Source organism: Stegastes partitus, unplaced genomic scaffold (genome assembly GCF_000690725.1).
Source record: "Stegastes partitus isolate 25-593 unplaced genomic scaffold, Stegastes_partitus-1.0.2 Scaffold10, whole genome shotgun sequence".
NCBI classification, from domain to species: Eukaryota; Metazoa; Chordata; class Actinopteri; family Pomacentridae; genus Stegastes; species Stegastes partitus.
Genome location: NW_007577741.1, coordinates 1,042,681 through 1,070,401, shown reverse-complemented (window position 1 = coordinate 1,070,401; position 27,721 = coordinate 1,042,681). Strand labels below are relative to the sequence as shown.

Here is a 27,721-nt window from a genome sequence, read left to right as displayed (position 1 = left end):
GGAAATGTCACAAAGAGAGGCTGATAAACACATCAGCGATGTCTTGTTACAGCGTCGAGGTTATTTTATGGCATCCTGAGATAACAAACCGCTCCCAAACATAGAATAAGCAGGAACTATTTTGTGCAATTTTGCGATTAGATAGTTGTCATTGTCCCCCTCCCAAAAAAACGATGGGAATTTTAGATAATGAGAATCAAGTTGTGATCTTGAATTAATAGGCAGAAGAAGAAGAAGGAAAAAAAGAAGCAAGATGAAGAGCCACAGTGCTGACCCGAGCCTCTGTAGACTCCGCTCTTTGATTAGTAATCTCCTTTTTGCTGCCTTTGCACGAGTGTGCTTAATTTTCCCTTCTTTGTTTGATTCCATTTTATACCCTCTTTGTCTCCAGTTGCTGTTCTCCTGAAGGATGACTACTTTGTAAGAGGTGCTGGGCTGCCGGGGCGCTTTAAGGCTGAGAAGATGGAGTTTCACTGGGGCCAGACTAATGGAACAGCCGGCTCGGAGCACAGCATCAACGGCAGAAGATTTCCTGTCGAGGTACAAACGTCATGTAGCTTTTGATTAAGCCGCATTTACTGGAAATGAAGCTTAAGACGCCGTTTTTGCTTGTAAATCTGACTAATTTCTTTGTCCAATTATTGAAATAATGCTTGTTTTTTTCAGGTATTTACATTTTTGCAAGCTTAAGAGACTTAAAGCAACATATTGGCGCCTATATTAATCAATTTCACCTCATTTCCAAGAAACTCTGCTGGTTTAAGGAGCAGAAAACTGAATTTATTCTGCAGTTTTTAAGTCCGGTTGGTCGTTATCTATTGTTCACATCTACCCAAGTTAAAAAAAAAGCAGCTAAAATATACAATAGCACATCTTTTGAAAGAGTGCAGTCTTTAGTTTGCATTAAAGAGAATTCTAAACTTCAAAGGTTCCTCCAAAGAAATCTGGTGGTTAAAACGGTTTCAAAGGGACATTCCTTTGCTTGTACACATTAAAGTCTATTTACTAGAAAACGACCCCTATGCAGAAAATTAGTGAGAAAATCAGGCCGACCGTAATGCGCGGCTATCTGGGTTTATGATTGGAGATAACAAATTTATAGTACAGACGGGCTTTGTTGCAAAGAGGGGTTGTAGAGTTTAAAAGATGTGGGAATTTATCAGGCGGAGAGGGTTTTACAAAAAAGAAAAGAGAAAAAAAAGGCTGAAAAAAGGGAGATCAGACTGCAAGTAACAAAGGAAAAGCAACAAAAATCATCACCATCTCTTGTAATACAGATATAAAGGGTGGAAAGTCTGAAACCCTTCAGTATTATTTATTCTGGGTCATGGATTAAAGCAGAAATCTGGAGTCTTTGTGTCGTGCTGAGAATGACTTATTAGCGCCTTTCAAATTTTTATCATTTACAATACCGTTCCTATTCATTATCTAAATTGAATTTGCAAATGCATCGTGCTCTTAATGTTTCTTGGGGTTAAGGAGAACGGTTTTCACCCCTCCCTCGAATGTCAAATTGTTAATTTTAAATTGAACGCTGTATGAAAACACACAAAATGGCTGTTAGCGCGCCTCTCAGTCCAAACAGCCAGCCAGCCAGCGTCCTCCTCCCGTGTTTGTTTCTTGGCCCTCGTCTTTGGAGCCGTCTCCGCTGGCACGGCTTTTGATGCTGAATGGCTGAGTAATTAGATTTATTTTTTGCCACATCATTTTGTGTTCAGCGTAGTGTTAAAGGGCACCGGATTATATACAGCCATTATAAAGCTGTTGTGCGTATGGCTCCTTTGATGCTGCTAAATAAGACGACGGAATTCACTTTAATGGGCAGTTTAGACAGCTGTTGGGGGGGGAAAAAAAAAAAAAAAAGCTGAGAGAACAAGAAAATTATGCCCTCAGGTTATATAATTTATAGATGTGAGATATAGATTTGTAGCTCGGCGTGCCTTCCGCATGTAGACCGAGGTGTTTTGCGTTGACTACTCTGTCACAGTTTCAAGGCTAAGTGGCTCTTTTAATTTAAATAGGAAACATAATATATACCTGCCAGAGGGATGTGTGTGAAGTGACTGTAAAGGAGCTATTAAAAATAAAATAGGGGATGATTCAGATATTTTACATTAGAGGATACAAGGTCTGTAGTTTACTAACTGTACATCTAATCAACCTGCCGAGAAGTCGAGTGCAGAAAAGTTTAAATAACGAATGGATTTTAGTCATCTAGCTTCTGCCAATCCAGGTGATAGAATGCAAACTAAACAAAAAACACCAGGAAGGCTCCACATCAGGATAAGTGTAGCGATGCAAATTTGCGGGTTTGGATTTGGCACCCTGAACGTATAGCAGCAACAGCAGTGCTGCCAGGACATCTGCTGCACTGTTCACAACTTAAATGATGGGTGACCCTCTCCTTGTGCCATTTATTCTGTGAACAAGCATATCAAGTGTGAAGGAGCCCAGATGGGATGGACTTGACACTGGAAAAAAAATAATAAAAAAATGGAGGCCAGCGACTGATAGCAGCCACGTCGTCATGTTAAACGCCATTACCGGTGACATTTCCTACAGACGGAGCACAAAGAGGAATACTCCATCCACGTATCAGCACAGATACTTCCTGTTAATTATATATGTACATGTGCACGGCGCACCGCGGGGGGGAAAAAAGCACAGAGTGGGCGGTCTGCTTTTCAGAAATTACTCTTTTATCAATACGTCGGCCTACGTATATCAAACATGATGCATTATTTCACGTTCTGAACCAGAAGGTAAGCGAGTGGAATCAGATGATGAATGTTTGAAGGGGGAATGTGGCTGTGTGGGATCTAGCCTTTAGCCATTTGACTTCTCCATCCTGTAAAATGTGCTGTTTTCATTTGTCATATTTATGGCTCGGCAGAATTTGATGTATTTGAGATTATATTAAATGTGACGCAACTCTGCATGTGTTTTTTTTTTTCGTACCTCAAAACGCTGCCCGTACTGTACCCAGTGATCTTTTGCAGCAGAGGTTTGTTTTGTGGTGTTTTGTTCTTCAAGAGTCGAGCAGCGTGACCTTGGAGGTTGAGCTCCAGGGCTTATTTGCCTCTGCTAAACAGAGACTGTTTTCCAATCTGCTGTCTAATTATCTCTCCAGTCCAAATGAGTCACATTCAGCCCTCACTTGCATATAACACCCTGGATGAAGCATTTACTCTTACAGTCGGGGGGGAAAAGGGAAAAAAAAAAAAGCCAAAACGCTTTCCCACCTGCTCGCGAGCCTGAAAACACACTTCTTGTGTACGGGGGTGGAAAGACAAATTTCAATTCAATGAGCTGTATTATGGAGCAGATCTGACTTTGTTGCATGGTTATGTTTGGGGAAGAAAATACCCAGCCCAATGGGTTTCTCGGCCGGTGGCTCCTGAGCTTGACATTAATCTAAGCACGGCCTTTTTCATGAGAGTGAAGTGGGGAAATCGATAGATGGACCACCTGTTCGCTCAAACAGCGCGATGAAAAATGAAACTGTGGATTTTTTTTTTCTCCCTCCTCCCCCCCCAGGGTACCATAGGGAGATCTTTTCTAATAATATATTAGAGTGTCACCAAGGTTAGATTAATTATACATGGGTTACAAATCACACCTTGGAAGGGTATGCATTTGCACACAGTACAAGGCATGTATGAGTAAGCGTTGGGGCTAAGGAAGAGAAAAGCTCCAGTAGCGCTGAAAGCATTTATGCAACTAAAAGTTTAGTCGGGAAAAATACGAGAGTCTCAAGATGAGTCAAGACCGATACCCCATTAGTCTTGGCTCACGCCGAGTCGAGAGCCTGATGCAGTGCACCTTAAGATAACTAATACAAACACACACACACACGCAAGTCATAAAATAAATAGTGAGAGAAACAACAATTTGGAAACACATGTGGACCATGACAATGTGGAAAAAGCAAGGAGACAACAGAAGCATATTAGCAAATAGAGATTCAACTGCATAAAACCAAACGCACAAACACGATGCACTCGTGAACACACCGGCGTCGACAAGCTGCTAAAAGAGCTGACGAATGGTTTGTGGCCAGTAAGGCTGGATTTAGAGGAAATGCAATCAGAGATGTTTTCTTCTTCTTCTGCTCGTTTAGCTCTCAGGAAGTGCGAGCTCCCGCCAATAAAGTAACGAGGCGTCCGACTAGCATCGGTAGCACACGACCGACACGAAGGGAGTGTCTGTGCACGACAGGAGCCACGTGACAGGAGACGAAAGCGTTCATCTTGCATTTTAGCAGCTGGTCTCAGGTCAGAAAAGGGAGGAAAAGTAAATAACAGAGTGTTTTGTGCGTCGCTCTCCCAACAACGACTCTGTGCTGCTGTCATTTTAAACGTACATGTTTCACTCGCACCTCGTTCACCACCTGTTCCGCTGAAGTTCTGATTTTATAACGTGAACAACCAAGTTCCAACGCCGACTTTACACACACTTGATTCTGCTTGAAAACGAGTGCTCTAACACTTCGTAGGTGCTCAAGTGAAAATGATAAGCTAGTTGATTATGTGTGATTGGAGTGCAAGAATGGAGAGAGATTTGCCTGCGAACAACAAAAAAAAACGCTGCGGCGGTGCAGAAAAAAGGAGAAATACGTTTGTGTTGCTGTGATAAAATCTAAGATCTCTCCTCACACAAACTTATTTCTTCTAGTTTTCTTGTTTCGCCTCAATATTTTTCCGCCGTCTTGGGAAATCATGCCAAACACGACTTTGTTTTTCACCTGTTTGTGCTTAAGTGGAACTCGGGAATGCAGAGCGGCTCGCGTTCGCGCTCACGTTGTGCCGGAAAACAACAACAACAACAACAAAAAAAACAACAACAAAAAAAAAAGGGACCGGAATAAACTGAATTTACACTTGAGAAAGGCTCAGGAGACGCGGACAGCACATCTCTTTGCTTTGCAGACAGATTGGTCCGAGCAGCCGTCTGTCCCTCTTTAAATCAACAGCGTCGGGTAAAATCTGTAGCTGTGGATGAAGCGTGTTCTCTCTCTCTCTCTCTCTCTCACGCTGGGCTTTTCACAAGGATACAGTAAACCCAATGTGTAATCAAGTGATTCAAATTGCTTTGTTTTTTTATTGACTGCTATGAAACGGTTTGATAATTGAAAATCACATTTTCCAAAGTGTGCCGTTAACAAGAGCAGGTCACATGAGCCAATCTCGGTGAGTAAATGAAGCCTAAGGGGGTCAGCTTAATTGGGTAATGTAGTTAATAACATCTGAAGGGTGATGAATGGCCAATGCTCTTTCTTGCTGAGTTCTCAGACAACAAATTAGTTCCATTAAGGGCTGCAGTTAAAGGAACTCTGAAGGAAACTGATTAACTTAAATTATCTGGATTGAGTCATTTTGTACCTGGTTTAGGCCCGTGGCTCGCATTAATGGATTTATCCTTATTTATACGCTTATTTACTTTGACTTTTTGCATCTGTTGTCAGCATAGCCAATTGCGGCTGCTGGTTTCTCGTAATTTTCCTTTGAAAAGAAAAAAGGAAAAAGGCTGAGCGTACTCTTTTAATTAAATCAACATGTAGGACCTTTTTCTTATTGCCAATTAACTCGGCTCAGTGACATGAAAGGGTTTTTCAATTTAAAGAGGCCTGACAGTGAGATGATGGACAGCTCCAATTGCTACTTTTAGAATCATTTGCTGATTTTGATCATAATATGTTTGCTTTGAAATGAAAGAAATCTTTTTTCTTTTTTTTTTTCCCGAGCCATGAAAAGTATATGATGCATCCTGTGTTTGTTTTTTTATTTTTGCATTATACCTTCACATCCTAAGCTTTGTTGTGAAATCAGAGGCAGTGTTGTGGGTGATTTAAGGTAATTGGGAGCAGTGATTAGAAGCTTACCATTCTGTTAGATCCTTGCACAGGGGGGAGAGAGAAGGAGGGAAGAAAAAAAAAGGTTTCTCCTAGTTCTTCCTCTCAGCTCGCGTCTGAGGACAGTCGCCCTGAGGAATGGGATGCTGTATTTCTCCAACATCCTCCAGGAGTGGCAGCGCACAAAAAGGAATGACACAGATTATGGGAGATTTATGGGAGTGATAAATACACCCTCTCTTATGCCCCTCAAAACAGCTTTTCATCAGCTCCTCAGCAGTGTGTCCAAGTGATTGATGACAGGACTGTTCGTTCTCCTTGTCCACTCCTCAAGCTGTTTATGCTCTGTTTCCCATCCCAGATGCAGATCTACCTTTACAATTCGGACGACTTTGACAGCCTCAGCGCTGCCATCAAGGAAAGACGCATCATCGCTGCCATGGCTGTCTTCTTTGAGGTAAGGAGTAAAGGTCAAGAGACGTCAGGTTCAAATCCAGGAAGTCTGTCGTCCAATGATTGCTAGAAAATCAGAAACAGTTTAAATAGCAAATCAGAAAGGCTGCAGTTTGGGATGCGCATGATGCAGCAGCCCAGAGTTTAAACTGCTGCGTCGGTGGTTTTCCCAAATTGGTGCCGCACTTTTTGAGCGACACATTTTTCTCGGCGTCTCATGTGGTTACGTTCGATCCAGTTTTAAATCTGTTATCTGTTGAACTAAGGCTCGACTTTAAAGGATTATATTGCAAATCAAATAGCAATATCTGTCAGAACAATCCCATTTAGATGTTTTCCCCAAATCGTTCCGCCCCGGCGTGGTGATCTGTCGGCCATTTTTGTCCAGGCTCAATGACTGATATACACATTTATGCTCCTTGCAGAATAAACTGTGATGACCTTCTGATTTTTTTCACCAGAAATTATTATAATTTTCTTCAGTTTATGACCAAATACTTTACAAAAATTACTGACATCACCATCAGCCTCAGCCGTACTTACTGTTTATTACCAATGGGGGAATGTTGCTAGCAAGCTAAGCTAAGACGGTGAGCAACACACTTCCTTAGCATCGTCTGTGTGAACTCGCTAGCATCCAGCCAATGCCTGTGCAGCCTTTTGGAGCCATTTGTAAGGCTTGTTAAACCATGCAGCGCTCATGCATACAAGTGCTTCTTTCAAACCTATATTTAGTTGTTTTTTCATTTCGCCGCTGTATTGCTCTTGAGGAAACCCTCTTTGTAATAATAGCCGCGTGTAGCTGCTGGTAGTATTGATAAAAAAACATCCATTTTTGCAGGTGTTTAAAATGACTATCTAAATAGTGCCAGCTGTTAGGAACACTTTACAAAACCAAGATGATGAGTGAATCAATAGAAACTGATAAAAAAGACGCTGACTGTAGGAATTGGATATGATTTTTAAAAAACGAAGGCGTTGTAAAATAGCTGAGCAGGAAAACTGTATTAGTCTGATTTAAAACAGGTGAATTTTTCAGTCAGTAAATGATAAACACTTATTAAAAAATCATCGTTTGTAGCCGTGTTGTGACAGGATCTCTTCCCTTGACCTGGTTGCTGATTGTGTTCCTTGTTCTCGGCGGATCGCTACTAAGATACTACAAATTGTTCCCTAAAGAGCCAAACACATAAGCTCCTAATGAGTAAGAATGGTCCTCATTTCTTTTAGGCATTAAAAAAAAAAAAAAAAAAAACACCTTAGAGATTTATGAACTGTGAGCAACAACGCCGACAACTTCCGGATCGGATCTGTGCTAATTTCTATCAGCGATATCAATCGATGGGCGGGCGATCGGCGCTCGCTAACCTTCAGCTTACTGGCGCAGAGGCAGGGGTCAGCTCTCCGGCGGAGGCAGGCTGGAATGGGGACACAGGTGTTTATAATGTAGGTCTGCTCTCAGACAGTGATGAACCGTGTGTGTACGAGGACCTAAATGCCTCCGCTGGGTCCTGACAGCCCTATTGCTTACTGCAATTAGCACCGCCGTACACAATCCGCTGAATAGCAGTTTACAGTGCGAGGGGGTTTTAAGCGGGCACACACACACATTGGCTCAGATTTACCATTTCTAATCAATGAGGGGAATTCTTCCTGTGCTCCCTAAAGGCCTATTAATGGCCTCTAAGGTGTGCATATTATCCACATTCAGCATTCAGTTCCACACAATTATTCTCCTCTGACTGACCTGAATTAATGTTGAGCAAGGGGAGGATTGGTCCCCGCATCCCAACACTGTTTTTGTCCAGTCTTGTCTCTTAAGTAGGACATTGGGAATATTGTTTAAAAAATGTGGGGCTGAAAAATGTTGTCAGTCACTGCAAACAATTACCTGTAAGAGCAACAGATAAAGAAGTCATCATCACCACATACAATAGGGGGGTCATTAGAAACCTAACAAGTAATGGAAATTAGAACAATGAAAGTTGATTAAAAGGAAGTTTTACAGCTATTTCAATATGACCATCAGTCCGTGACCCCGGCTCAAGCGATCTACTTTTATCGCCTCCCGACGACGACGACTGCAGGCCGGCACCACCTTGTCTCGCCCGCAATGATCCACATTCCAGTTTGCTTGCTGCACACGCACTTATACAGCTCGTAGTTTTGTAAAGACCAAGGAAAATGTGGTTTGTGTGGATAAAATAAAAAAGAAAGGGGGGGGGGTGAAAAATTTGGCATTTGGATCAAGGGAGCTGTGAGAGAATTCACCGTGAATTCATCATGTGTGCAGCGCAGGTCCGACACGAACTGAGAGAATCTGAAAAGCGGAGAGTCTTCAACTAACCTGCGCTTCAGCAGACAGATATTGAGCTATTTTAGTCGTTATTTCTGTTTTTTTCGGGGGGGGGCTTTGTCGAGTTAGGAAATGCTCCGTCTTTATCTCGATGCTTGGCACCCATGCCTCTTGCTTTAACCATAAGTTTGACATGATTAAGAGATCCTCACAGAGCCCCTTTGAGAGTTATACTAGATGAGCAAAGAAGATATTTTTTTTTATATAAAGCCTCTGTGTGTGCTGTGTGTGAGCCGCCTCTTAATAAGAAAAGTCCACATGTAGGTGCTTTAATGTAGTGTCCGGTAGTTTGTTTCTAATGGGATGCGTGGAAGCACCGAAAAATTGCGTAGTGGTCCAAATAGCTATGGTCTGGCCAGACTGCCTGCCATGAGGGATAGTAGCCGTGGTGCTGCTGCTGCTGTGCTCACACGTCTCTGCTGCTGTTTGCAAAACTATCGCTTCTCACAGCGAGAGCCTCACTACAGACCGCTACCAAACAAACTGCAATTTCAGATGCTGTATCCATAAACTAAGAGCGGACGAGCCTGCACGGGGGGCGTTTTTCCAGCAGCGTTTTTTAAAATGCAACCTTGAATGCATATTTTCTAGTTGAGATTCAGGCTGCAGGTTACTTTCAGTTATATATTTTATAACAATCAGTTGGTGAAATAATGTTGCGTTATGCTCAGTTTGTTGCACCGCTCTTCACACGTGCATAGAAATCTCGATATTAAATCTGATTTTAAAGGTCTCATATGGTGTGAGATCCATTTTTCGTGTGTTTTGTATGTTTTATAATCTTGGAGGTGTGAAATGAAAGCTGTGACAATACGAAGACGCTACTACTGCCAATCCTCTAGTCCTCCCACAGCTAGATAGCCTCCCAGCTTTACCAGCCAGCCAGGATTTGTTCAGTAGGTAAGAAGAAACTGGGGGACTAATAATTGTCCAGCTAAAAAAATTAGCATAGTTTAGATTTATCAGCTACATTTCAGTCCACCAGGTTTGTTGAAACTGCTGATTCTAAAACGTCTCGGCCACAAATAAAGCCGACCAGATGTTCTGCCGTGGCTCTGATTAGTCAGCATTATCTGCTATATTTTCTCAGTTCATGGAAACAAATGTTTTTCTTCGGTATCTCTGCCTAATTGTTGAGTCATGACGCCACTCATTATTGGCTCCAGTCATTGATTGGCTGCGCTCAGCACTGCGGTTCTGGACAACGGCTGCAGCAGCAGCAGCGTCGTCTGTCAAACGTAAAAGTTTTGAAATGTAGAGAGTGAACGAGTGCTTCAGGTTATTACAGAACACAAGGACGGTTTGTAAGCGCCGCGGCGTACGGCAGCAGCACAGCGCAAGGCGTGAACACCTGAAGGGAAACACACCGGCGCTGTTTAGTGTGGAGGCGCCATGCATCTGTTTGCTCCTCTCGGTGCTCACGTATACAGCCCAATCCCCCGAAAAGCTGCTTTAATTCACTTCTGTTTCTGCAGTGAGACGACAGAGCGAGCATGAAGCAGTGATGGAAACGTGGCTCATTAGCACTACTTGTTAACCAACAGTCACTTTCAAGCTGCTGCTCTGCACCTTCTGATTTTCTAACTGATGCCTTATAAACACACACAGAAGTAAAGGGAAAGCTGCAGTGAAACCAGCAGTATTTCCATGAAAATGTATACGTTTGCTGCGTTGCTGCTGTCAGACGGGGGGACAAGTGTGACATAGTGCCTGAAACGCAGCCCAGTGAGACTGCACATTAACTAGCCGTCGCCTCGGAGCCGTTTCCAGGCTGCAGCTCTGAAACGCTGGTTTTATAACTGCAACAAGCTCACAAAACACACGAGGTAAAAGCAACAACCGGGCTGCTCTCATGCAAAAATGATCACTCAAAGAGGAGTTTAGTGGCCACGCGTTGAACCGTTTTGTTTCAGTCACAGATGCAGAGCGAGTCTTCTTCCTGAAGGCAGCAGAACTTAAAAACACTGAAACATTAAAACAGCAACCAGGGGATTATACAGTCATGGTAAAGCGAACCATCTTTACAGGGTTTTGAGCTGAGAAATTAAAAGACGCATTCTGGGAACATGCGAGAGTTTCATTAATTTTGCTGTAAAAGAGGCACAAAATGTTTAAAGTCGTAGAAATCCACCGTGGAAGCTGTGCGTGGGTCAGACGGTGGCTTGTAGAGGTCGCACTGATGCAAAACCTTTAATACCAAAAGCACAATGAAAGAGGTTGATGCACAGCTGTGTTCCTACCTAAACAACTTTAAGGTAATTCTTTTAAACAGCATACAAGCTCACACAGAAACGATGTTATAACCGTCGTCCCAGCGGTAATAGACGGTCGTAGGTGCTGCTGGATTATATTGTAATATAATGATGTTGCTCTTATCGTGCCCGCCCCCCCGTAATTTGTTCACGTTGATCGTCTTTTGGGTTTGTTTTTTTTTTATTTAGATTACTATACTCGTCCCGTAATCTCTTTCGTAATCCTTTGTCTCTGGACGTTTCCTGCAGCTCGGGCAAAAAGACAACCCAGCTGTGGATCCCATCATCCAGGGATTGAAAGGAGTGGTGCATCATGGTGAGTAATGAGAAAGTAACCCCTTCCAAAAAGTCCGCTTCATGTCGGAGGGGGGGAACGATATTTCTGTGGCGAGTGCATGTACATCGACCCATTAACATATAGATGGTTATTGTTTGTTTTTCTGCACTGCTTGTAGTTATTTATTTCATACATTTTTATCTGTCATACCGAAATCTCCTAACCGAGAAACATTACAGTGGGAATTAAGCTCATGTGGGATTTTCAAAAAGCAATTGTCCCTTACAAAATCCCTCTGACATTACTGCAGCTGATGGTTGGGCTGATCCTTGAGGCAAATTCCTCTAGACAGTGCAGACATATTGCTCCTCCCTGCCTCCAGAAAACAAATATTAGTGCTCTTGCATTCAGCTGCTTAAACATTGGGTGTCACTTTTATTTTCATATTATTTATTTTTTTTATCCCAAATTAGTCTAAATACAAGATACGAGCAGTTTAACTTCAAACGGAGGCAAAATGTGCACGATGCTGCCTCTCCCCGGCTCTGTGGCGTGAGACCTCAAAGGAGCTTCACTTTACAGAGACAGAACTATTAATTACATCTGAGCCTCAATTAGACAACCCTCTGTTTTAGTGCAACATATACGTTCTCTCTGCAAACGTTAAACTATTAATGTGTGGCGCCGCGTGCCGTGGCATAATTCTTCGTGGCATATTGTCAGCTGCCGGGCTGGCGTCACTGGATGCAGGGCTTATGCAGTCCATAAGCACATGCTTTAGCGTCGCCGTGTAATCCTTTACTGCAGATGGGGAGACAACAACTCTGTTTACACGGACACGTATGGCTTGTTTTACAACCTGCCTCCGACGGTCTTTTTGTGAGCATAATCATACACTGACAAGGACATGTAAATGTATGAGGATGGATGGAGACACGGAGTAATTGCTGTGCATTCATGCTGGTTTCACGAGACCAGCGCTGGGCTTCACTGGCTTGGTTCTAATTATAATTTGGACTTTCTGGAGACGGACGTTTGATGTTGTGAGTTGTGCGATGCTGAGGTTGTGACATTTTGCATCGGAGGGGGAAAAAAAAAAGTAGTTGTTTGCTCCTTTGCTGGAGACAAACGTGTGAAGAGAAGAACTGCCACCGCTGAGGAGAGCACGAACATGTGTAATTTGTCCTCATAATCAGAAAACGTTCACTGCAGCGAAGAAAAGGGACCATTTCTGATCAGTCTGGTGTTTGCTGGAAGACCTTTTTGCTTGTGTTTTTCACATCATAAAGATGTCCAAGCTTCACGTCCCTTTTGTAGCCTAACCTTGATGTAGACAGGTTAGCAAACATGTCAATTATACTGTATCACTGAGTGAATATTCAGCCTCCTAACATGGCTGCGCTCCCTGCTGCACAGCTGCACAGATGTTTGTGCTAACACCACAGTTATCTCGTTTCCCAGCTGACAGAGAGCTGGGTGTGGGTGTGGTGGGTTTTTGGACTCGCTTCCTGCTAGCTGCTAAATGCTCCTCGCCTCCTCCCCTGTTAGGATGGTTGGTTTTCCACTAGCTCGTTATCCCACAGTCATCCATCCATCAGCATCTCAGCGGCCCATGAGCGATAGGGCACGTACGCTGTCTGAAGACGGGGAGAAGAAAGGCTGTGCATACTGAATTGGACTCAGAGTACAGATGAGGCGTGGGGGCGAGGCTTCCCGTGCCTCAGCAGTCTCAGTACGAACCACACCCCAAACCTCTGTTGCTTTCAAGATAAGGTCATGAGCTGTGAGAGATTAGATTTGACATAAATTCAGCTTTATTTGGGTTTTTTTTCCTCCTCATAATTCAAGGAAAAAACAAACCCGCTTGCATAACCAACGCAGCACATTTGGAGGAGATAAAGGCGTCTCTCTCTCTGGATGATACCTGCCTGTTGTTGTGTGTGTTTTTTCTTCGCTGCACACTCTTCCCTGCTTCTGATCAGGGGATTGAACGGATTCGGTAATCATTGGGATCTGTCCTAATCCCTGTGCCACAGTTGTTAGACGGAGCAGAGCGCGCTACCACCCAGCCACAGATCAGCTGTCAGAGCTGGCCATTTTATCAGACTCCCCTCCCTCTGCTCCTCTCTCAGCCCATCTGAGTACAGAGATCTGCCCGGAGTGATAACAAGTGGTGAGGCTTTTAACTACTGCAATTCCATGAGCGAAGGTTTCAGGGAAGCCGTAAAAATGCCACGGGGGTGGGGAGAGCGAAATGAAACAACTTTGTAAACGTTGGTGCAGACGTAAAGATATGCAGGGTTTTTAGCAAAGCGTGAAAGATGTGAAAGATGCTGTACAAAAACTCTGTGCTTTAGCATTCTGCGTGTTGACAAGTTGCATATGCCTCATCCAGAAAAGGAGACCAACCTGAGGTCGTTCATCTTGAGGGATCTGCTGCCGTCGTCAGTGGACAGTTATTACCGATATACTGGCTCTCTGACCACGCCGCCCTGCAGCAAGGTAGTGGAGTGGATCATCTTCTCCAGGCCCGTGTATCTGTCCCACTCACAGGTGCGTTAAGTCCACACACACACACACACACACACACGCCTAGACGGCTATATTCTCCACGCACAGTCGGATCCCATTTGCACACAGTCAGTGGATCACTTGCTGCCCCACACTGTCAACGCGCTATACCCCCACCCCCACCCCCACACCCTCCTCATCTGCCTCTCCCCTTTCTTCCCCTTTCCCTCGTTCCTCTCCAGCTCCTCTGCATATGAAACCATAACTGCCTATATAGTGGATGATTAAGCAGGAAGGGGGAGCCAATTACTGGCATTTGAATGATAGTAAGTGTGAGATAGCACTTATACATATATCATGCTGTTGGTCTGAGACAGTCACTATAGGCTCTTAAATAGAACACTGCTTCACATGGAGGCTGCAGGCTTGTTCAGGTTCATCAATTTAAATGCTCATTAATCTGAATTATTGCGGTAACACTTTGATGAAAAACGTTAAATGAAAAATGTGCCGTTTTTTTTTTTTTTTTCCCCACCTATGTGCTCAGGAACATCTTTTCCTCCAACTGTTTTTGCTGCTGTGATTTTGAGAGATAATATATGCCAAATCATGCCCCACGCTTTTTTTTGCTGATCCCATACACAGTTCTTTGCTGCATCTTTTATACATACAATTCTCGGGTTACCCAGCTGCATATCCTCCAGAGCATTCTGCGCCGTTGAAATTTGCAGGGCTCAGTGGAATTTCTATCAACTTGCAAGAGGACAAATCTTTTGTTCAGAAATGACTTCTGCTGCAAGAATATTGACCACCTCTACAATGTTTGTGACGCTCACAGATAGTCTTTTATGAACCTGTAATTCATTTCGCCAAGCATGCACAGGACACATTGATTCCACAGTATCTGTAATGTGTAGTCATTACAGCACGCGGCAGGAGATCATTCATGGCAATCAATGGCCACAAATTTGCCCCATTGAGAAGTCACAGCCCAGCAGGTAGGCAGGATGATGATTGAAGCCTGTGTCTGTGGCGTGGATGTTTCTTGCAAATATGGTTGCGAGCAGTCCGCCGCTGGCAAATACTGTCCAGCATGGTATGTGATATTTAGCACACATAGACACATACATGTGCTCACATACTAACAAAGGCACTTACATTCGTTTTAATAGCCGTTCTCTGTTTCTTTCCCTCTAGCTGGACGCTTTTTACTCCATCTTTACAACGGAGCAACAGGACCACGTCAAGTCTGTGGAGTACCTGCGGAACAACTTCAGGCCCCCGCAGGACCTGGATAATAGGAAGGTTTTTAAGTCGGCTGTAAAAGATGCGTGGCAGAAAGATTTGACTGAGATCCTGGGAAGTCCCCACAGCACCGAGGCTTCGAGAGGTGAGCTTTGTTTTCTGCATGGCGTCCAATTTCCCCCGTCATTTGCGCTATAGAACGACCGTATCAACAGTACTTTAACCCGGGGAGCTCCAGTAATTGCGATTATTGCTTACTATTTCATTAGTTCTCGTGAATGGCTGCCTGAATTACTGAGAGTGGTAAGATTTTGCTGTGAACTGAGTCTGCGGTCATTTACATCGCAGTTACGTGTGGATTATAGTATATGATTATCACTGTCAGAAAATCAGTAAACAACAAACAACCAAAAAACTCAAATCTGTGACACAAGATATCTACCTGAATATTCATATTCTATACTACGTCATTGAGGTCTTATTGTTTGTTGCAGCAGTAGATATGAAATGTTTTGTGTATTTCTTTGTTTGGGAACTGGAGGTTAATACAAATAGATTTGGTAATTTATTAATATTCAATCAGTAATATTGTTAATTAATTACCAAATTGATAATCGAGTTCTGTTGTGCTAGTTTTGTTACCCTCTGACAGACCAAAGCTTTTTATTTCTCTCTGGTAATTGTTGGTTTTGCCAGCTAAAAGTGGCAGATTTTATTAGCTGTATCTAATTAGCTCATTAGGCTAACATTAGCGTCTTGGGAGTTTTGGGAACAAATTCAGGAAACTCTGAGATCAGGATCCCTTCGTAGGTCCTCGCTCGAATCGCTTGAAGGGGGTTCCTTTTTTATTTTTGTTTTTTTAATTTTTAGTCGGTTGTTCACGGAACACTTTGTGCTGTTATTAATGTCAACAGAACAATATGTAATAATTCAAATTTCAGGAGCATTTTGGGTAAAAAAAAAAATTGGCAGATGCCATTTCCTCAGTGTTGCAACTCATCCTTCAAAGAACATATTAATACCAAGCGCAGACCTCATGCGGGGTTTGATCAGAGTATTTTTGTCTTTCTTTCTCTTTTATGTGCGCATCATGCCGAGCTTGTTTTAACAGAACAGTACAGGAACTATGGAGACTAATGAGAAAGGCTGCTGCTCCTTAAAGTGGTGTTGTTGGTGTCTGGCGGGGAGAATTGATTGGGAATGCTTGTGATGAAGTTGGAGCACTCTAACAGGGCCGATCAGCAATCATCATTAATATGTGGCACAGCTAAAATAGACCCATACAAATTAAGTTGTGAAATTGCTATTGTGGCATTATGTCAGTAGGCAGAATGAATGTGGACCAGTGTCTCTCTGTTTTCTTTTTCCTGCTCCTCTGTTTTTCATTTTCTCTTTGTGTTTATTTTGCATTTCTATTTCTGTTAAACAACTAATAGCCAGAACATTAAGACCACGGGCAGGCAAAGCGAATAACATTGATTATCTTATAGCGGTGGCACCTGTCGAGGAGCGGGATATATTAGGCAGAAAGTGAGCAGTCGGTTCTTGAAGTTGATGTGTTGGAAGCAAGAAATATGGGCCAGAGTACGGCTCTGAGCAACTTTGACAAGGCCCAAATAGTGATGGCTAAATGATTGGGTTCTCAGAAACAGCAGGTCCATTGGGGTGCTCCCAGTGTGCAGTGGTCAGCACCAACCGCAAGTGGTCCAAGGACGGACGACCAGTAAACCGGCGAGACGTGCCCAAGGCTTACCCATGCATGTGCAGAACGAGGGCTGGCTGGTGAGGTCCAATCCCACAGAAAAGCTGCTGCAGCACAACTCGCTGCAAACCCCGAGCTGGCTGCGATAGAGAGGTGTCAGAACATACAGTGCCTCACAGCTTGCTGCATATGGAGCTGTGGACTGATCAGAGTGCTCCCGCTGACCCCTGCACTGACACCTACAGTGGGCACGTGAGCATTAGAGCCGGACCACGGAGCGATGGAAGAAGGTGGCCTGTCTGATGAATCACGTTTTCTTTTATATCGCGTGGACAGCCGAGTGCGTCATTCGCCCGGGGAGGAGATGGCAGGAGGATGCGGCAGCAGGGAAAGAAATGAAGCCGGCAGAGGCAGCGCAACGCTCTGGGCGGTGTTCTGCTGGGAAACCTTGGGTCCTGGCATTTATGTGGATGCTACTTTGACATGTACCACCCACCCAAACACGGCTGCAGATCACGCACACCCCATCACGGCAACAGTACTCCCTGATGGCAGTGGCCTCTTTGAGCAGGTTAAGGTGCCCTGCCACGGAGCAAATATTATTCAGGAAGATAATAAATAGTTGAAGATGTTGATTCGGCCTCCAGTTTCTCCCAGTTGGATCTAGATTAAGAACTCTCCCCAGGAAGATGAAACCACTTTCACACCTAGCCACAAAAGACCTTAACGAAGCCCGCTGTGTCAGGGGGAGGAGCCACAAACCCCCAATAAAACTCAGGTGTTAATGGCTCAAGCCTCTGGAAGTCCCAACTAGTCAGTCAGAACTGATGAAGCCTCTTGGATGAGAGGTGGAGCGTCCTCAAGGAACGATTAAACTACGAGAATAACCATGACCTGGAGGACTGAGGATCTTCACAGTCCGATCCGTGGAAGCTCCACACCACAACCTATAGGATCTGCTGCTAACATCTTGGTGCCTGTTACCACAGAACACCTACAGAGATCTTATGAAGCCGTTCTGGCAGCACGAGAGGGGCCTCCACGGTAGTATGCGGGTGGTTGATCTATGTGAGAATCTGTAAGTAATTGGAGGCGCTGGGGATCCACGCTGTCAGTCGTATCTTCTAGGTGACATCAGTCAAGGTTGTGTTGGGGGGAATATTTGTCCACGCACGGTAAATGATAGCGTTTGCTTGTAAATGTTGTGAGAGTCAGGGCCGCATCACCATCTCCTTTATAGCCATAGCGGTTGTTTGGCCATTAGCGATCCAGAGATTTATTGTTTATCTGGTAATAATGCCAAGATATTTAGGGCAGTATTGATTTTTATCATACGTGTTTGCTCTAAAACTCTATCTCTGCATGTGGAAATAAAAAAAACAAACCGGCTCTCTAAGCCTTTTTCTCAAAAGCAAACCAAACATGTTATTTTTTCTGTTTAGAATTGTAGATGGCGCGCTTAATGCTGACATTACTTTAATTCCTGTTATCAGTTACCCTGACTGTTTTCTCAAGTAGTTAATTGTTTGTAAAGTGCTGATAAAAAATGGTGTTAAAATGCCCATCAGAGCCCATGATGATGCCTTGAGCAAACTGAGAAGTAGTGAACGTGCAAAGATAAAATGGAGACAAGCAGCACGTCTTCTCACAGAGAACGTTCGAGGCTTTTTCTTCGAGGGGAGAGAAAAAAAAATCATATTCAAACAGGCAGTTAGTTGACATGCGTGCCTTGACTTCCCTTCAAAGTTCAGAAAACATCTAGTCATGTTTAAATCGCTTCAATTTCTTTCTTTGTGTGTTGGTTGAGATTTTTTCCCCCATCATTCCAGTGTCTGTACGCCGCTTCTGTACTGTACGTACTGTACAGCCGTTAGAAGCGAGACGCAGTGGAACTGCTGTTTGTTGACAACAGCCTATTCATCACCTTCATGGTAGAGGCTGCCAGGATAAAGATTCATGCTTTGCTCTGAGTGCTATTGCAGACTGAGGTGGAACCTGCATGAGGCTTATTTTAGGAGGTTACACAGTGTTTATTCACAGCTGAATCTTATGATTATTTTATTTTTCTAGTGTGTCGAGAATTTTGCCACCGATGTACCATTATCTCCACCCGATTCATTAGATTCATTATTAGATTTATGCCACGTCTCGGTTGAAGTTTTTTGTTTTCGGTGGAGCCTTAGAGGAACTGACAAACCCCCTCTTCTGTTCCAGAGGAGCACAAATGAATTTTTCTGCCCATATCAGGGGTTTGGCTGACTCACAATAGGGCATGTTAGAGGGGGTGACAACACACAGCACTAAGCCTGATGTGATAGTTTTAGCCAACACAGGAATGTTCTAGATGCACAACGCGACTCGATAAAATGGTTCCTAGGTTATATAAGAACATTACTAATGTGCTGGTGTGTGTTTTTTTTCTCTTAAAAAGGATGATGATGATTGTCAGGACGGTAATGATGCCGGCACTAAAACCACAGTGACATCTTCAGCTGCTAATAAATGATTGTTGTTGAGCCGCTGAAGTTGACAACGAACATCCGACAGATTTTAATGCATTCGCACTTGTCACAACTAATCAACAAGCCGAGATTTTCCTCCTATTGTTTTTCGCCCCGTGTTCCTTTGACTGATTCCCTTCCACCCTGTCTCCCTTCCACATATCATGGCACATAATTTGTGTCATAGCTTCACTTTGCAAATGGAGAAAACTGTGGTGACAATTTCAATTTGGCAGAAACTCCGAGAGCACATAATCATTTGACACCAGTTCCTGATTGCTGTTGCCCTGATGTGCTGAGAAGCATGTCCAGATTGTCCCTTACTCATACTGATGGATCCCTTTTTTGTAAATATCCATGCCGCAGCCTGCACTGCCACCTTGAGGCTGACTTACAGATTGTCTTCCTCATAAATACTGTTTAAAAAGAGGTATGTGCAAATTAGGTGTGGACAAGGAGCCGCTGTATTGTGTGTACCGTACGCAGCTCACTGTAACTGCTCCTTTTGATATTCTGCCTGGTGTCTCTTGCACTGTGGCGGCATGAAAAAGCCACGAGTGTCCAAACTGATAATCTGCACTGACACCTGAGGTCGTGTCTGACCCCAGCGAAGCCGTCTGGAGTGTTTTTGTTATTGAGTTACTGTATCATCTCGCACCTTTAGAGGTTTTTCAAGTGGAAATGGCGTCGAGTCAAGTCAGCGGGAGTCTGTAATAATAGGCTTGTTAAAAGACAACCTGCATTCTGCCCACACACATCGACACGCACAAGGACATGTGGTCAAGCAGCCGTCCCAATCACAGCCCTCCGCCTTCCCCCGGCTCTATTCGGCTGGTTGAAAAGTGACACAACCGTTTTTTCTCTTGTCAGTCTTCTTTATTTTCTTCCTTCCTCTCGTGCCGCCTCGTGTTCACACTCCTCTCTCTCTGTCTCGTCTTGTAGTGTGCAGCAGTGCCCCAGTGAGCATGAAGATCCAGCCGCTGAACCAGACGGCGTTGATAGTGAGCTGGGAGCGGCCTCTGACCGTGTACCACCCTCCCATCACCAGCTACATGGTCTCCTACAGCTGGGTGAAACGCGACGTTCCCGATGAGAAGACCTTCACCAAGACGGACGACCAGAGCATGGTGAGGACCGTCGCCTGCTCACGCCAGACTAAAGCGGCGCCGTTCAAAACATTTGCTCCCCTCTAAATGAATTTATTTATTTCATTTTCACCGCCACGGCTGTTGTTTAGGCAGCTCTGATTGGTTTGCAGAGCCTCTGATGTCTCTGTCAGGATCAAAGGTCGGCTGGATCAGTGACAGTGTGTATAGGAGGTGACAGGTTGTGATGAACTCTGCATGTGGCTGTTGGTGGATATGAGAGCCCAGACACTCCCCTGTCACTCACCTGTCTAAGAATAGAAGCACGGGGCTGTCAGAGATGTTGACGAGTCAAACTGATGTGTGTATAATGTGCAGGCAAATGCACCTGTGGCCCTTTTCCTGGATGTTCCATTTTCTATCGTCGAGCTTATTTACCTTCTTGCATTCGCTAAAATCCAAAGTAGGCGTCTGTATTGCAGGATCAAAAGGCTAATTCAAACAAAAGCAGCATAAACAAAATAATATATGCACTTTTATTTCGCCAATTTGAAAAATTCAGTTCTGTTTTCAGGCAGCAGAGAAGGCTGTTTGAACGCAAACTGCTTTTAGTGAAAAATGCAGAGCAAATGTAGTCTTTCAGATCTCTGATCCACTGATCATATAATTGAGCTGGGCTGCTTTAAACATTGAGTTACCCCTTCAGTTCATACTGTATCTTTTCATCACAACATTCAGTGTGTCCACAGAAATATATCCTTCCCCTGCAGGAGACGGCACCTCCAGGGCTGTTCTTTTTCACACTATATATTCTTCCCCCCTGGTCACATGTTTCTTGCTTTGTGGGAATACAACACCCAACTGTGCATCTCTTTAAAGCCCACTGACCCCCAGCTGTCTTGATAGTCTGCATGACTGCCTCTTTAGATATAAACAGTGCAGGGGAAAAAAACATTCACCCACCAGTTCAGAGACCTGGGATCTTTTCCCTGGTGGCGCTGCTACCTCCGGTTTGGTCATGCATTCCAATAAAACGCAGTTGTCATTGTCGTGGGTTGGAAGGTGGTGAGGGATCCTGCATTGCAGCTGCAGTAGACGCTGCTGTTTGGTGTAGGCAACCACACAGAGGGAGTGGGATCTGAAGGAAAGAACTAGCTAATCCGTTAAGGTAATAACTCTCCACTCAAGGGTGTGTTTGCTTCACTTTGTGTAACCTTCACCGTGCGGGAGGATGCTCATGCAGAGTAACACCGAAAATCTGTTTTTACTCTCATCCGTTCACACTCGACAAGACGATTTTGTGGCAACTAGTTTCGAAGCCAATTGTGGTCCAATATGCAACTTATATGAGTTTATGTGAGCCTCCAGTGCACCTCCACCCAGCGTAGGCCTCTCAGTGAATGAGCAAATACACTGTGTTCTGCACTTACACTTCTGAAATGAACATAATTTGCATATTCATAGATTCTGGGAGAGGAGGAGGAGGAGGAGGAGGAGATGTAATTTTAAGAATTTTTAACCAGGTAATTGAACTATTTTGTGGAAGAGGGAAAAAAACATTTCAGACACAAATGGTTATTCGGTGCGGCTTATCTTCATACTTTATGTCCTCAAACATGCCTGGAAGGGATCTTTAACTTGGAATCTAGTTATTGAAGCTTAGAAATGATGGACAAGTAACTTGAAATGAATATGCAATCAGGCTTTCTGCACTCAGGAGCTGCCTCACAAATTAAACCTCAGCTAAAGATAAATGAATATTTATTTCCTCTCCTTTACATTTCTGCCGTTCGACTCTACGCCGCTCAGAAGTCCGTATCTCACTTGCAGCTTGTTAGGAAATCTGCCACAATTGTTTTGTCTGATGTTAAACACAGAAAGCGTTTCACTCACAATCTCCCTCTGCTGCCCGTTCGCTTCTTTAGGCATCTTCCAATAACATTTACTGACCTTTTAGCTCTTTATCAGCCGTTCTGCACCCCGAGGTCCTCTGGCTCCGCTGGCGAGTCTCTACAGTCTAGTCCTGCTGAAATGAGACACAGAAAGGTAGAATGTTAGCGAGCAGGGCCAACATTGGCTAAGCAAACAGAGTAATTCCTTAAAAGCTGCATTTGAACTCCGTTTTGCAATATGGCACCGTAGAAACATGTTGTGACGCTATTTGCCGTGTTTTTTTTTTTTAAATTGGCTGTTTTTCAAGCAACTGTCTAATGTAACTATATGATTTATTTGCTCTCCTTTATGTTTCATTAAGTTTATATTGTTGTTGTTATATTTTTATTGCATTGCCTGATTGAAAGAGTGATTACTGCGTCCGTGTGCCGCTCTGCCCGCGTAGTTACACTCCATTAATGCAGCCAGTCACTACACTCCGACTACATTTACGTCCACTTCTCTCTCTCTCTCTCTCTCTCTCTGCTGTCTGTCCTTCTTATTTTGCCCAATTCATTTCCATTTCAATTTTCAGTTTCTATCTTTGGACACCTTTTATCTGAATTATTTGAGTGAAATACTAGCTCTGCAACACCAGAGGCAATTACACATCCGCTCTCAGAACGGCTTTAATATAAGTAAAGCCATCTGCAAATTGCAAAATACAATTAAATTAAACGGAAAGCGAAGTTCCTGAACAGCGTCGGACTCGTCGCTCGTAGACTGTTGACAGAACAGCTGCAGTATGTTTTCATTTTAGGTGTTGTGAATTAACAACATCCTCACTTTCAAATATATTTTCACTGAAAAATTCTGTAATAATTTTCTGTGGTTTTACCGATCTGTGTGCGTTTCTGTCCTCTTGCAGAAAGCGGTCATCACTAATGTGTCCCCGGAAGTCCTGTACCTGTTCAGAGTGCAGGCGGTTTGTCAGCATGACCTGCGCAGCGATTTTAGCCAGACGCTGTTGTTCAGAGGTACGTGGTCGAAGCTCTCAGCCGCTGACTCATTACGTGTTTTAACTTTCTTCACATCATGGACATGTATTTGTTGTATAAAAACTCCCTGTTCCTCTTCTGTTTTGCAGCCAACACAACGAGAATATTTGAAGGGTCTCGCATTGTGAAGACTGGGATGGTTAGTTCTCTCAAGATGGAAGTTCTACTTTCTTTTATTCACGTGACGCCGTTGGGTAACCGTGTGTTCTCTCTCTCTGCCTGTCTCCCTCAGCCCACGATTTCTCCAGCGTCCTCGGCCGACATGGCTCCCATCAGCTCCGGTTCGTCCACTTGGACGTCCTCTGGTATCCACTTCTCCATCGTCTCCATGGCAACAGGGATGGGCCCCTCGTCTAGCGGCAGCCAGGCCACGGTGGCGTCGGTGGTGACAAGCACCTTGCTGGCAGGCTTAGGTGTTGGCGGAGGGGTCATCTCGTCTCTGCCCAGTTCTGTTTGGCCTACACAGGCGCCTCAAGCCACTCAGAACCCCACGCGTCCGTCTGCCTCACCTGCAAAGTCCAGCACCGAGCAGGCAGCGCCTCAGGGCTCGGAGGCAGACAGCCCGACTGAGGAGAACCAGGCTGCACGTGACGGGGAAGAGGAGGAAGAGGAGGGCGAGAGGGAAGGCGAGCAGGAGGAGGAAGAGGACGAGAAGAAGAAAAAGAGCAAGACTGCACCTGATAATGAGGAAAAACAAGCGAACAGCACTGTGGCCAAAGAGCCTTTAATCCCCACCCCCGCGTCCACAGCCAAAGAGAAAGGAGAAGGGAAACCTACAGTTAAAGGTATCACAGTACCTCCAAGCACTGGCGATGGCCAGTTGGTCGACATGGAGACGAAAGCCACAGATGTAAATGCAGTCTCCACTCAGGAGCCCCGTAATGACAGTGCAGAGATGCAGATTCCCCAGAGCTCCACACAGTCTCCAAAGACTAGTAATGGGAACAAAATCTGGCCTTTCACTATCCACACCGGTGAGCAGACCTCCTTCTTTCACACAGATAAGACACGTTTTAAACCTCTCTAATGCCGAGAAGTCTTTGTTTGAACTCTCAGACAGCCTTGTTCTCTTGTCAGCTATCATACAAGGCAAGACTTTTCTTCAAAGCGTGATTCTGTAAACACTACCAGCAGTTATGGAGCCCAATTTAACAGAACAAATAACTTGGTTTAAGACAGTAACTACACTGGTTACCATCTCGGTCAAAGACAAAGCTCTGCGCTTTTGTGTCACTACAAGACAGAGGCCTCGAGGAAAAAATAAGCTTTCTGCCAGAGGGGTTCTGCCTCAAGGAATTCCTTTAAGCATATTTCAAAAGAGTTTGCTTCAAGGAAAAGCGTTTATGAGGATTTTTTTTTTTTTTTGCCAATACAGTGCTAGAAATGGCAAGTATCGCGAACATTGATTGAAAACTGTAATCAGGCAGTCAGTATTCATGATATACGATTGCTATTTGCACTTTAAAAAGGAACAACAATGTTCTTTTGAAGCTGTCGGAGGTGTCAGCTCAAGCAGGTTTGGGTTGAAATTATTTTATTGTTCAATTAGGCTTAATCTCCTGTGATGTGTGTGTGTGTGTGTGTGTGTGTGTGTGTGTGTGTTTATTCTGTCACTGATGTCACAACATTTGATGGCAGAGTTCGTGCGTCTGATTTTACCTTAATAGGCCTTTAGGGTTATTATTCACTGTGGATCGTTTTTTTTTGTTTTTTTTTAAACTAAGCAAAATATTGAGCTCAGTCTGGCTGCGTTGTTGTCTGTCTGGGCTTTAATTTTGGGAACAATTCAAGGTCTTCACACGAAACACAATCATGTTGTCACAAATCATTTTGTGAACATAATAGAATGACTGTGGAGAAAGGTTTGCGACTGAGAGTGAAACTGAGGAGCTGTCAGGAGCACATAGGGTACACCAGCTTTCAATTCATCTACAAACAAAAGCCATTAGTGTTTGGAAGGAATGCTTTTAAGTAAATCTGCTCCTATAGGCGCTGTAACGATCAGTCAGTTATTTATTTACATGTGATGTGTGTCGTCCTGCAGACAGAACCATCCTGTCCAACGTGACGCGGACCTCTCCGCCGGGGATGGGCAGGATGGTGTGGATCGTCCCCTTGGTGGTCGTGTCGGCGCTCACGCTGCTGTGCCTCATCATGCTGCTGATTGTGATGGTCTACTGGAGGTGAGGGACCGTGTGGTATTTCTGTCTTTATCGCACGGCATCATCTTACTGCTAAAAACATTTGTCAGAACAGTAAAATGTCACTAATCGGGTGCTATCGCAGAAAGAAATGTCACATCTTGATAAGGCTGTCAGTGATGCCTCCCGCAGAGGTATTAATAACCGTGTGCCCCCCACTCACCCACCCACCCACTCTGCCCTCATCCATACACCTCTTCCCCCCCCTTCCCCCGGCACTCACATTTCGTGTTAAGTGACACACCAGCATGCATGTCTGGATTTTCCAGTCTGCTCGACACCGTTTGGCCGTGTCCGTTTCATGCACATCCATCAGCCTCAACCAGTCTGGTCGCGAGGCTGCTTCCTCGTCTGCACTTTGTACATCGGGCCCATCACCCACCTGGGTGAGGGGCAATAGATGTGAAGGCCCTGCAGTGCCATCACGGGTCCCAGCTGTGTCTTCATCTGCTGGGCTAATTTCCAGCCACGCTATTGGAGCCCCAGTAATTACACAGGCCAGGCCACAAGCACATGTCGGATGGTTAATGAGTTACAAATAACACCATGGACCATTTCCTCACTTGGTCCTGTGGATATTTACTGCCCCTACTTGTGTGGGATTTTATTTGTTTATACTCCAAGATTCTTTTCTTTTTTTGGGGGTGGGGGTGGGGTTATATTTGAAATGTGTTTTCTGAATTCTTTTGATAGGACGGCTCTTTGAGGATCACTGCAGCTAATGTTTCCAGCACCTTACCCTGGCAGATAATATAAGAGTGTGATATAAATAAAAGCCTGGCTATCAGCTCTTTAGAGATGCAAAAATAAATAAATAAATAGACAGCCGAAAACAAGATGACTGGATTCAGTTGGTGGATGAATTACTGAGAGTTGTGGTATTTGAGTAGAAAAGCAGGGGAGATGGGGAACGGCAATTGCAGCTGTTGTTGTGACAACTAAGACAGTTAGCAGACAATGGCTGCTCCCCCAAGGGAGAAGGCCGTGATGGAGGATGAAATCAACCCATTCACACTCTCTTTACTCTTCGTCCTCTGCGCAGTCTTTCTCTCGGTGACGGAGCAGCCATTAAAGCCAGCGACTTTCCCTGAATGCAGATGTTTTGGTCATTAACAAATTAACACCGCGATCCAGTTGATTTTGAAATGTTAATTTAAGTGACCAGTAGGCCATCTAGTGAATTTTTTTTTTGGTTATTTTTAGCTCGCTCATTTCGCCGGTTATGAGTCTCTCCGCATTGGAATTAATTGCAGGAGTTACAGTACACATCTGGAACCCTCTGAGGCTCGAGATGATTGTTGAAAACTCACAGATGTTGAACCGAGAACAAATCCCAGCGCACGTCGGTAGCTGCTGACAGCGAATAGGAGGCCTCATTCCTTTTTTTTTTCTTTTTTTTTTTTTATAAATCTGACATCCACTCATAAAGATAATTTCCTCCCAGTTTCTGTTCCCTCAAAGTTTCCTCGTGCGACTGTGCGAGAGCTTCAGTGAGGGGATGCTCGGTAGCCGGACCACATCTGCACTTAAAGGGAGTCATTAGATTGGGAGGTTGTGACGCAGACCAGGGGGGAGCTCTCCTCCCTCATTTGTTTTTCACCTCTCTCTCTCTCTCTCTCTCTCTCGCATGCTCTCTCTCTCTTCCTACATCTTTTAAATGCAACGCCAGCTTTTTATTTTTGTTCCATCTCTCTTTTAAGAATGACTAGCATCTGCTCCCTCCTCTGCATCAAGTACAGGTAGGATTAAACCTGGGATTTGTTAGCGCTGGGATGAGATATATACATTCATTAGTATACATTGTGTGTTAGAAGGGAGGCTGGATATGCAAGCTGTTCAGGGCCATAAAGATTCCTCGCTCGCTCTTTTCAGCATGTTAAGAATGTTGATTTTTGTTTTTTTTTTCCTGCTTAAAGTGGAGAAGGATGTCTTGAATGTGGAATGTATTAACCTTAAAAAATGCACAGCTGACCTTTTTACCAAGCTGTAATATCGCAACACAAGTAATTTTCATGGTGCTTGCAGTTTTTCATGCTGTGACTGTGGACTTTGGGAGGAATTGTCCAACACGGTTTGCAGAAAGTTTTTTTTGAAGCAAGAGGAGTTTTCCAGCAGTGAGTGCTGCATTACATAATTATGAGCGTTACCTTTTTGAGCAGCAGCTGCTGATGAGTTTTTCTCCAGAAAATGCCCACAAAGTGTTGCGAGACCTCTTAAAAGTGGCCCTGAGGAGGGACTCGATGTTTGGATTGGTTTCTTCAGTCTTCGGTTTGCGTAAAGAGCTAAACTTGGCACGGCGCTGCAGCGTGTCGCCGTGAGTTGTTTACCTGTTCCCTGTAGTCACCTCAGACTGCTTC

General features: G+C 44.2%; 1 protein-coding gene across 1 annotated transcript in view; it reads left to right on the top strand.

The window, feature by feature from the left end:
• ca16b (carbonic anhydrase XVI b) overlaps positions 1-27,721 on the top strand; it is a 105,568-nt gene that overhangs the window by 60,722 nt on the left and 17,125 nt on the right. The window contains exons 4-13 of the mRNA XM_008285799.1: positions 392-540; positions 6,213-6,308; positions 11,162-11,228; positions 13,585-13,742; positions 14,898-15,090; positions 20,091-20,275; positions 23,034-23,142; positions 23,253-23,302; positions 23,396-24,137; positions 25,208-25,346. Of these exons, the coding sequence (XP_008284021.1) occupies positions 392-540; positions 6,213-6,308; positions 11,162-11,228; positions 13,585-13,742; positions 14,898-15,090; positions 20,091-20,275; positions 23,034-23,142; positions 23,253-23,302; positions 23,396-24,137; positions 25,208-25,346 (1,888 nt within the window). The remainder of the gene's footprint in view (positions 1-391; positions 541-6,212; positions 6,309-11,161; positions 11,229-13,584; positions 13,743-14,897; positions 15,091-20,090; positions 20,276-23,033; positions 23,143-23,252; positions 23,303-23,395; positions 24,138-25,207; positions 25,347-27,721) is intronic.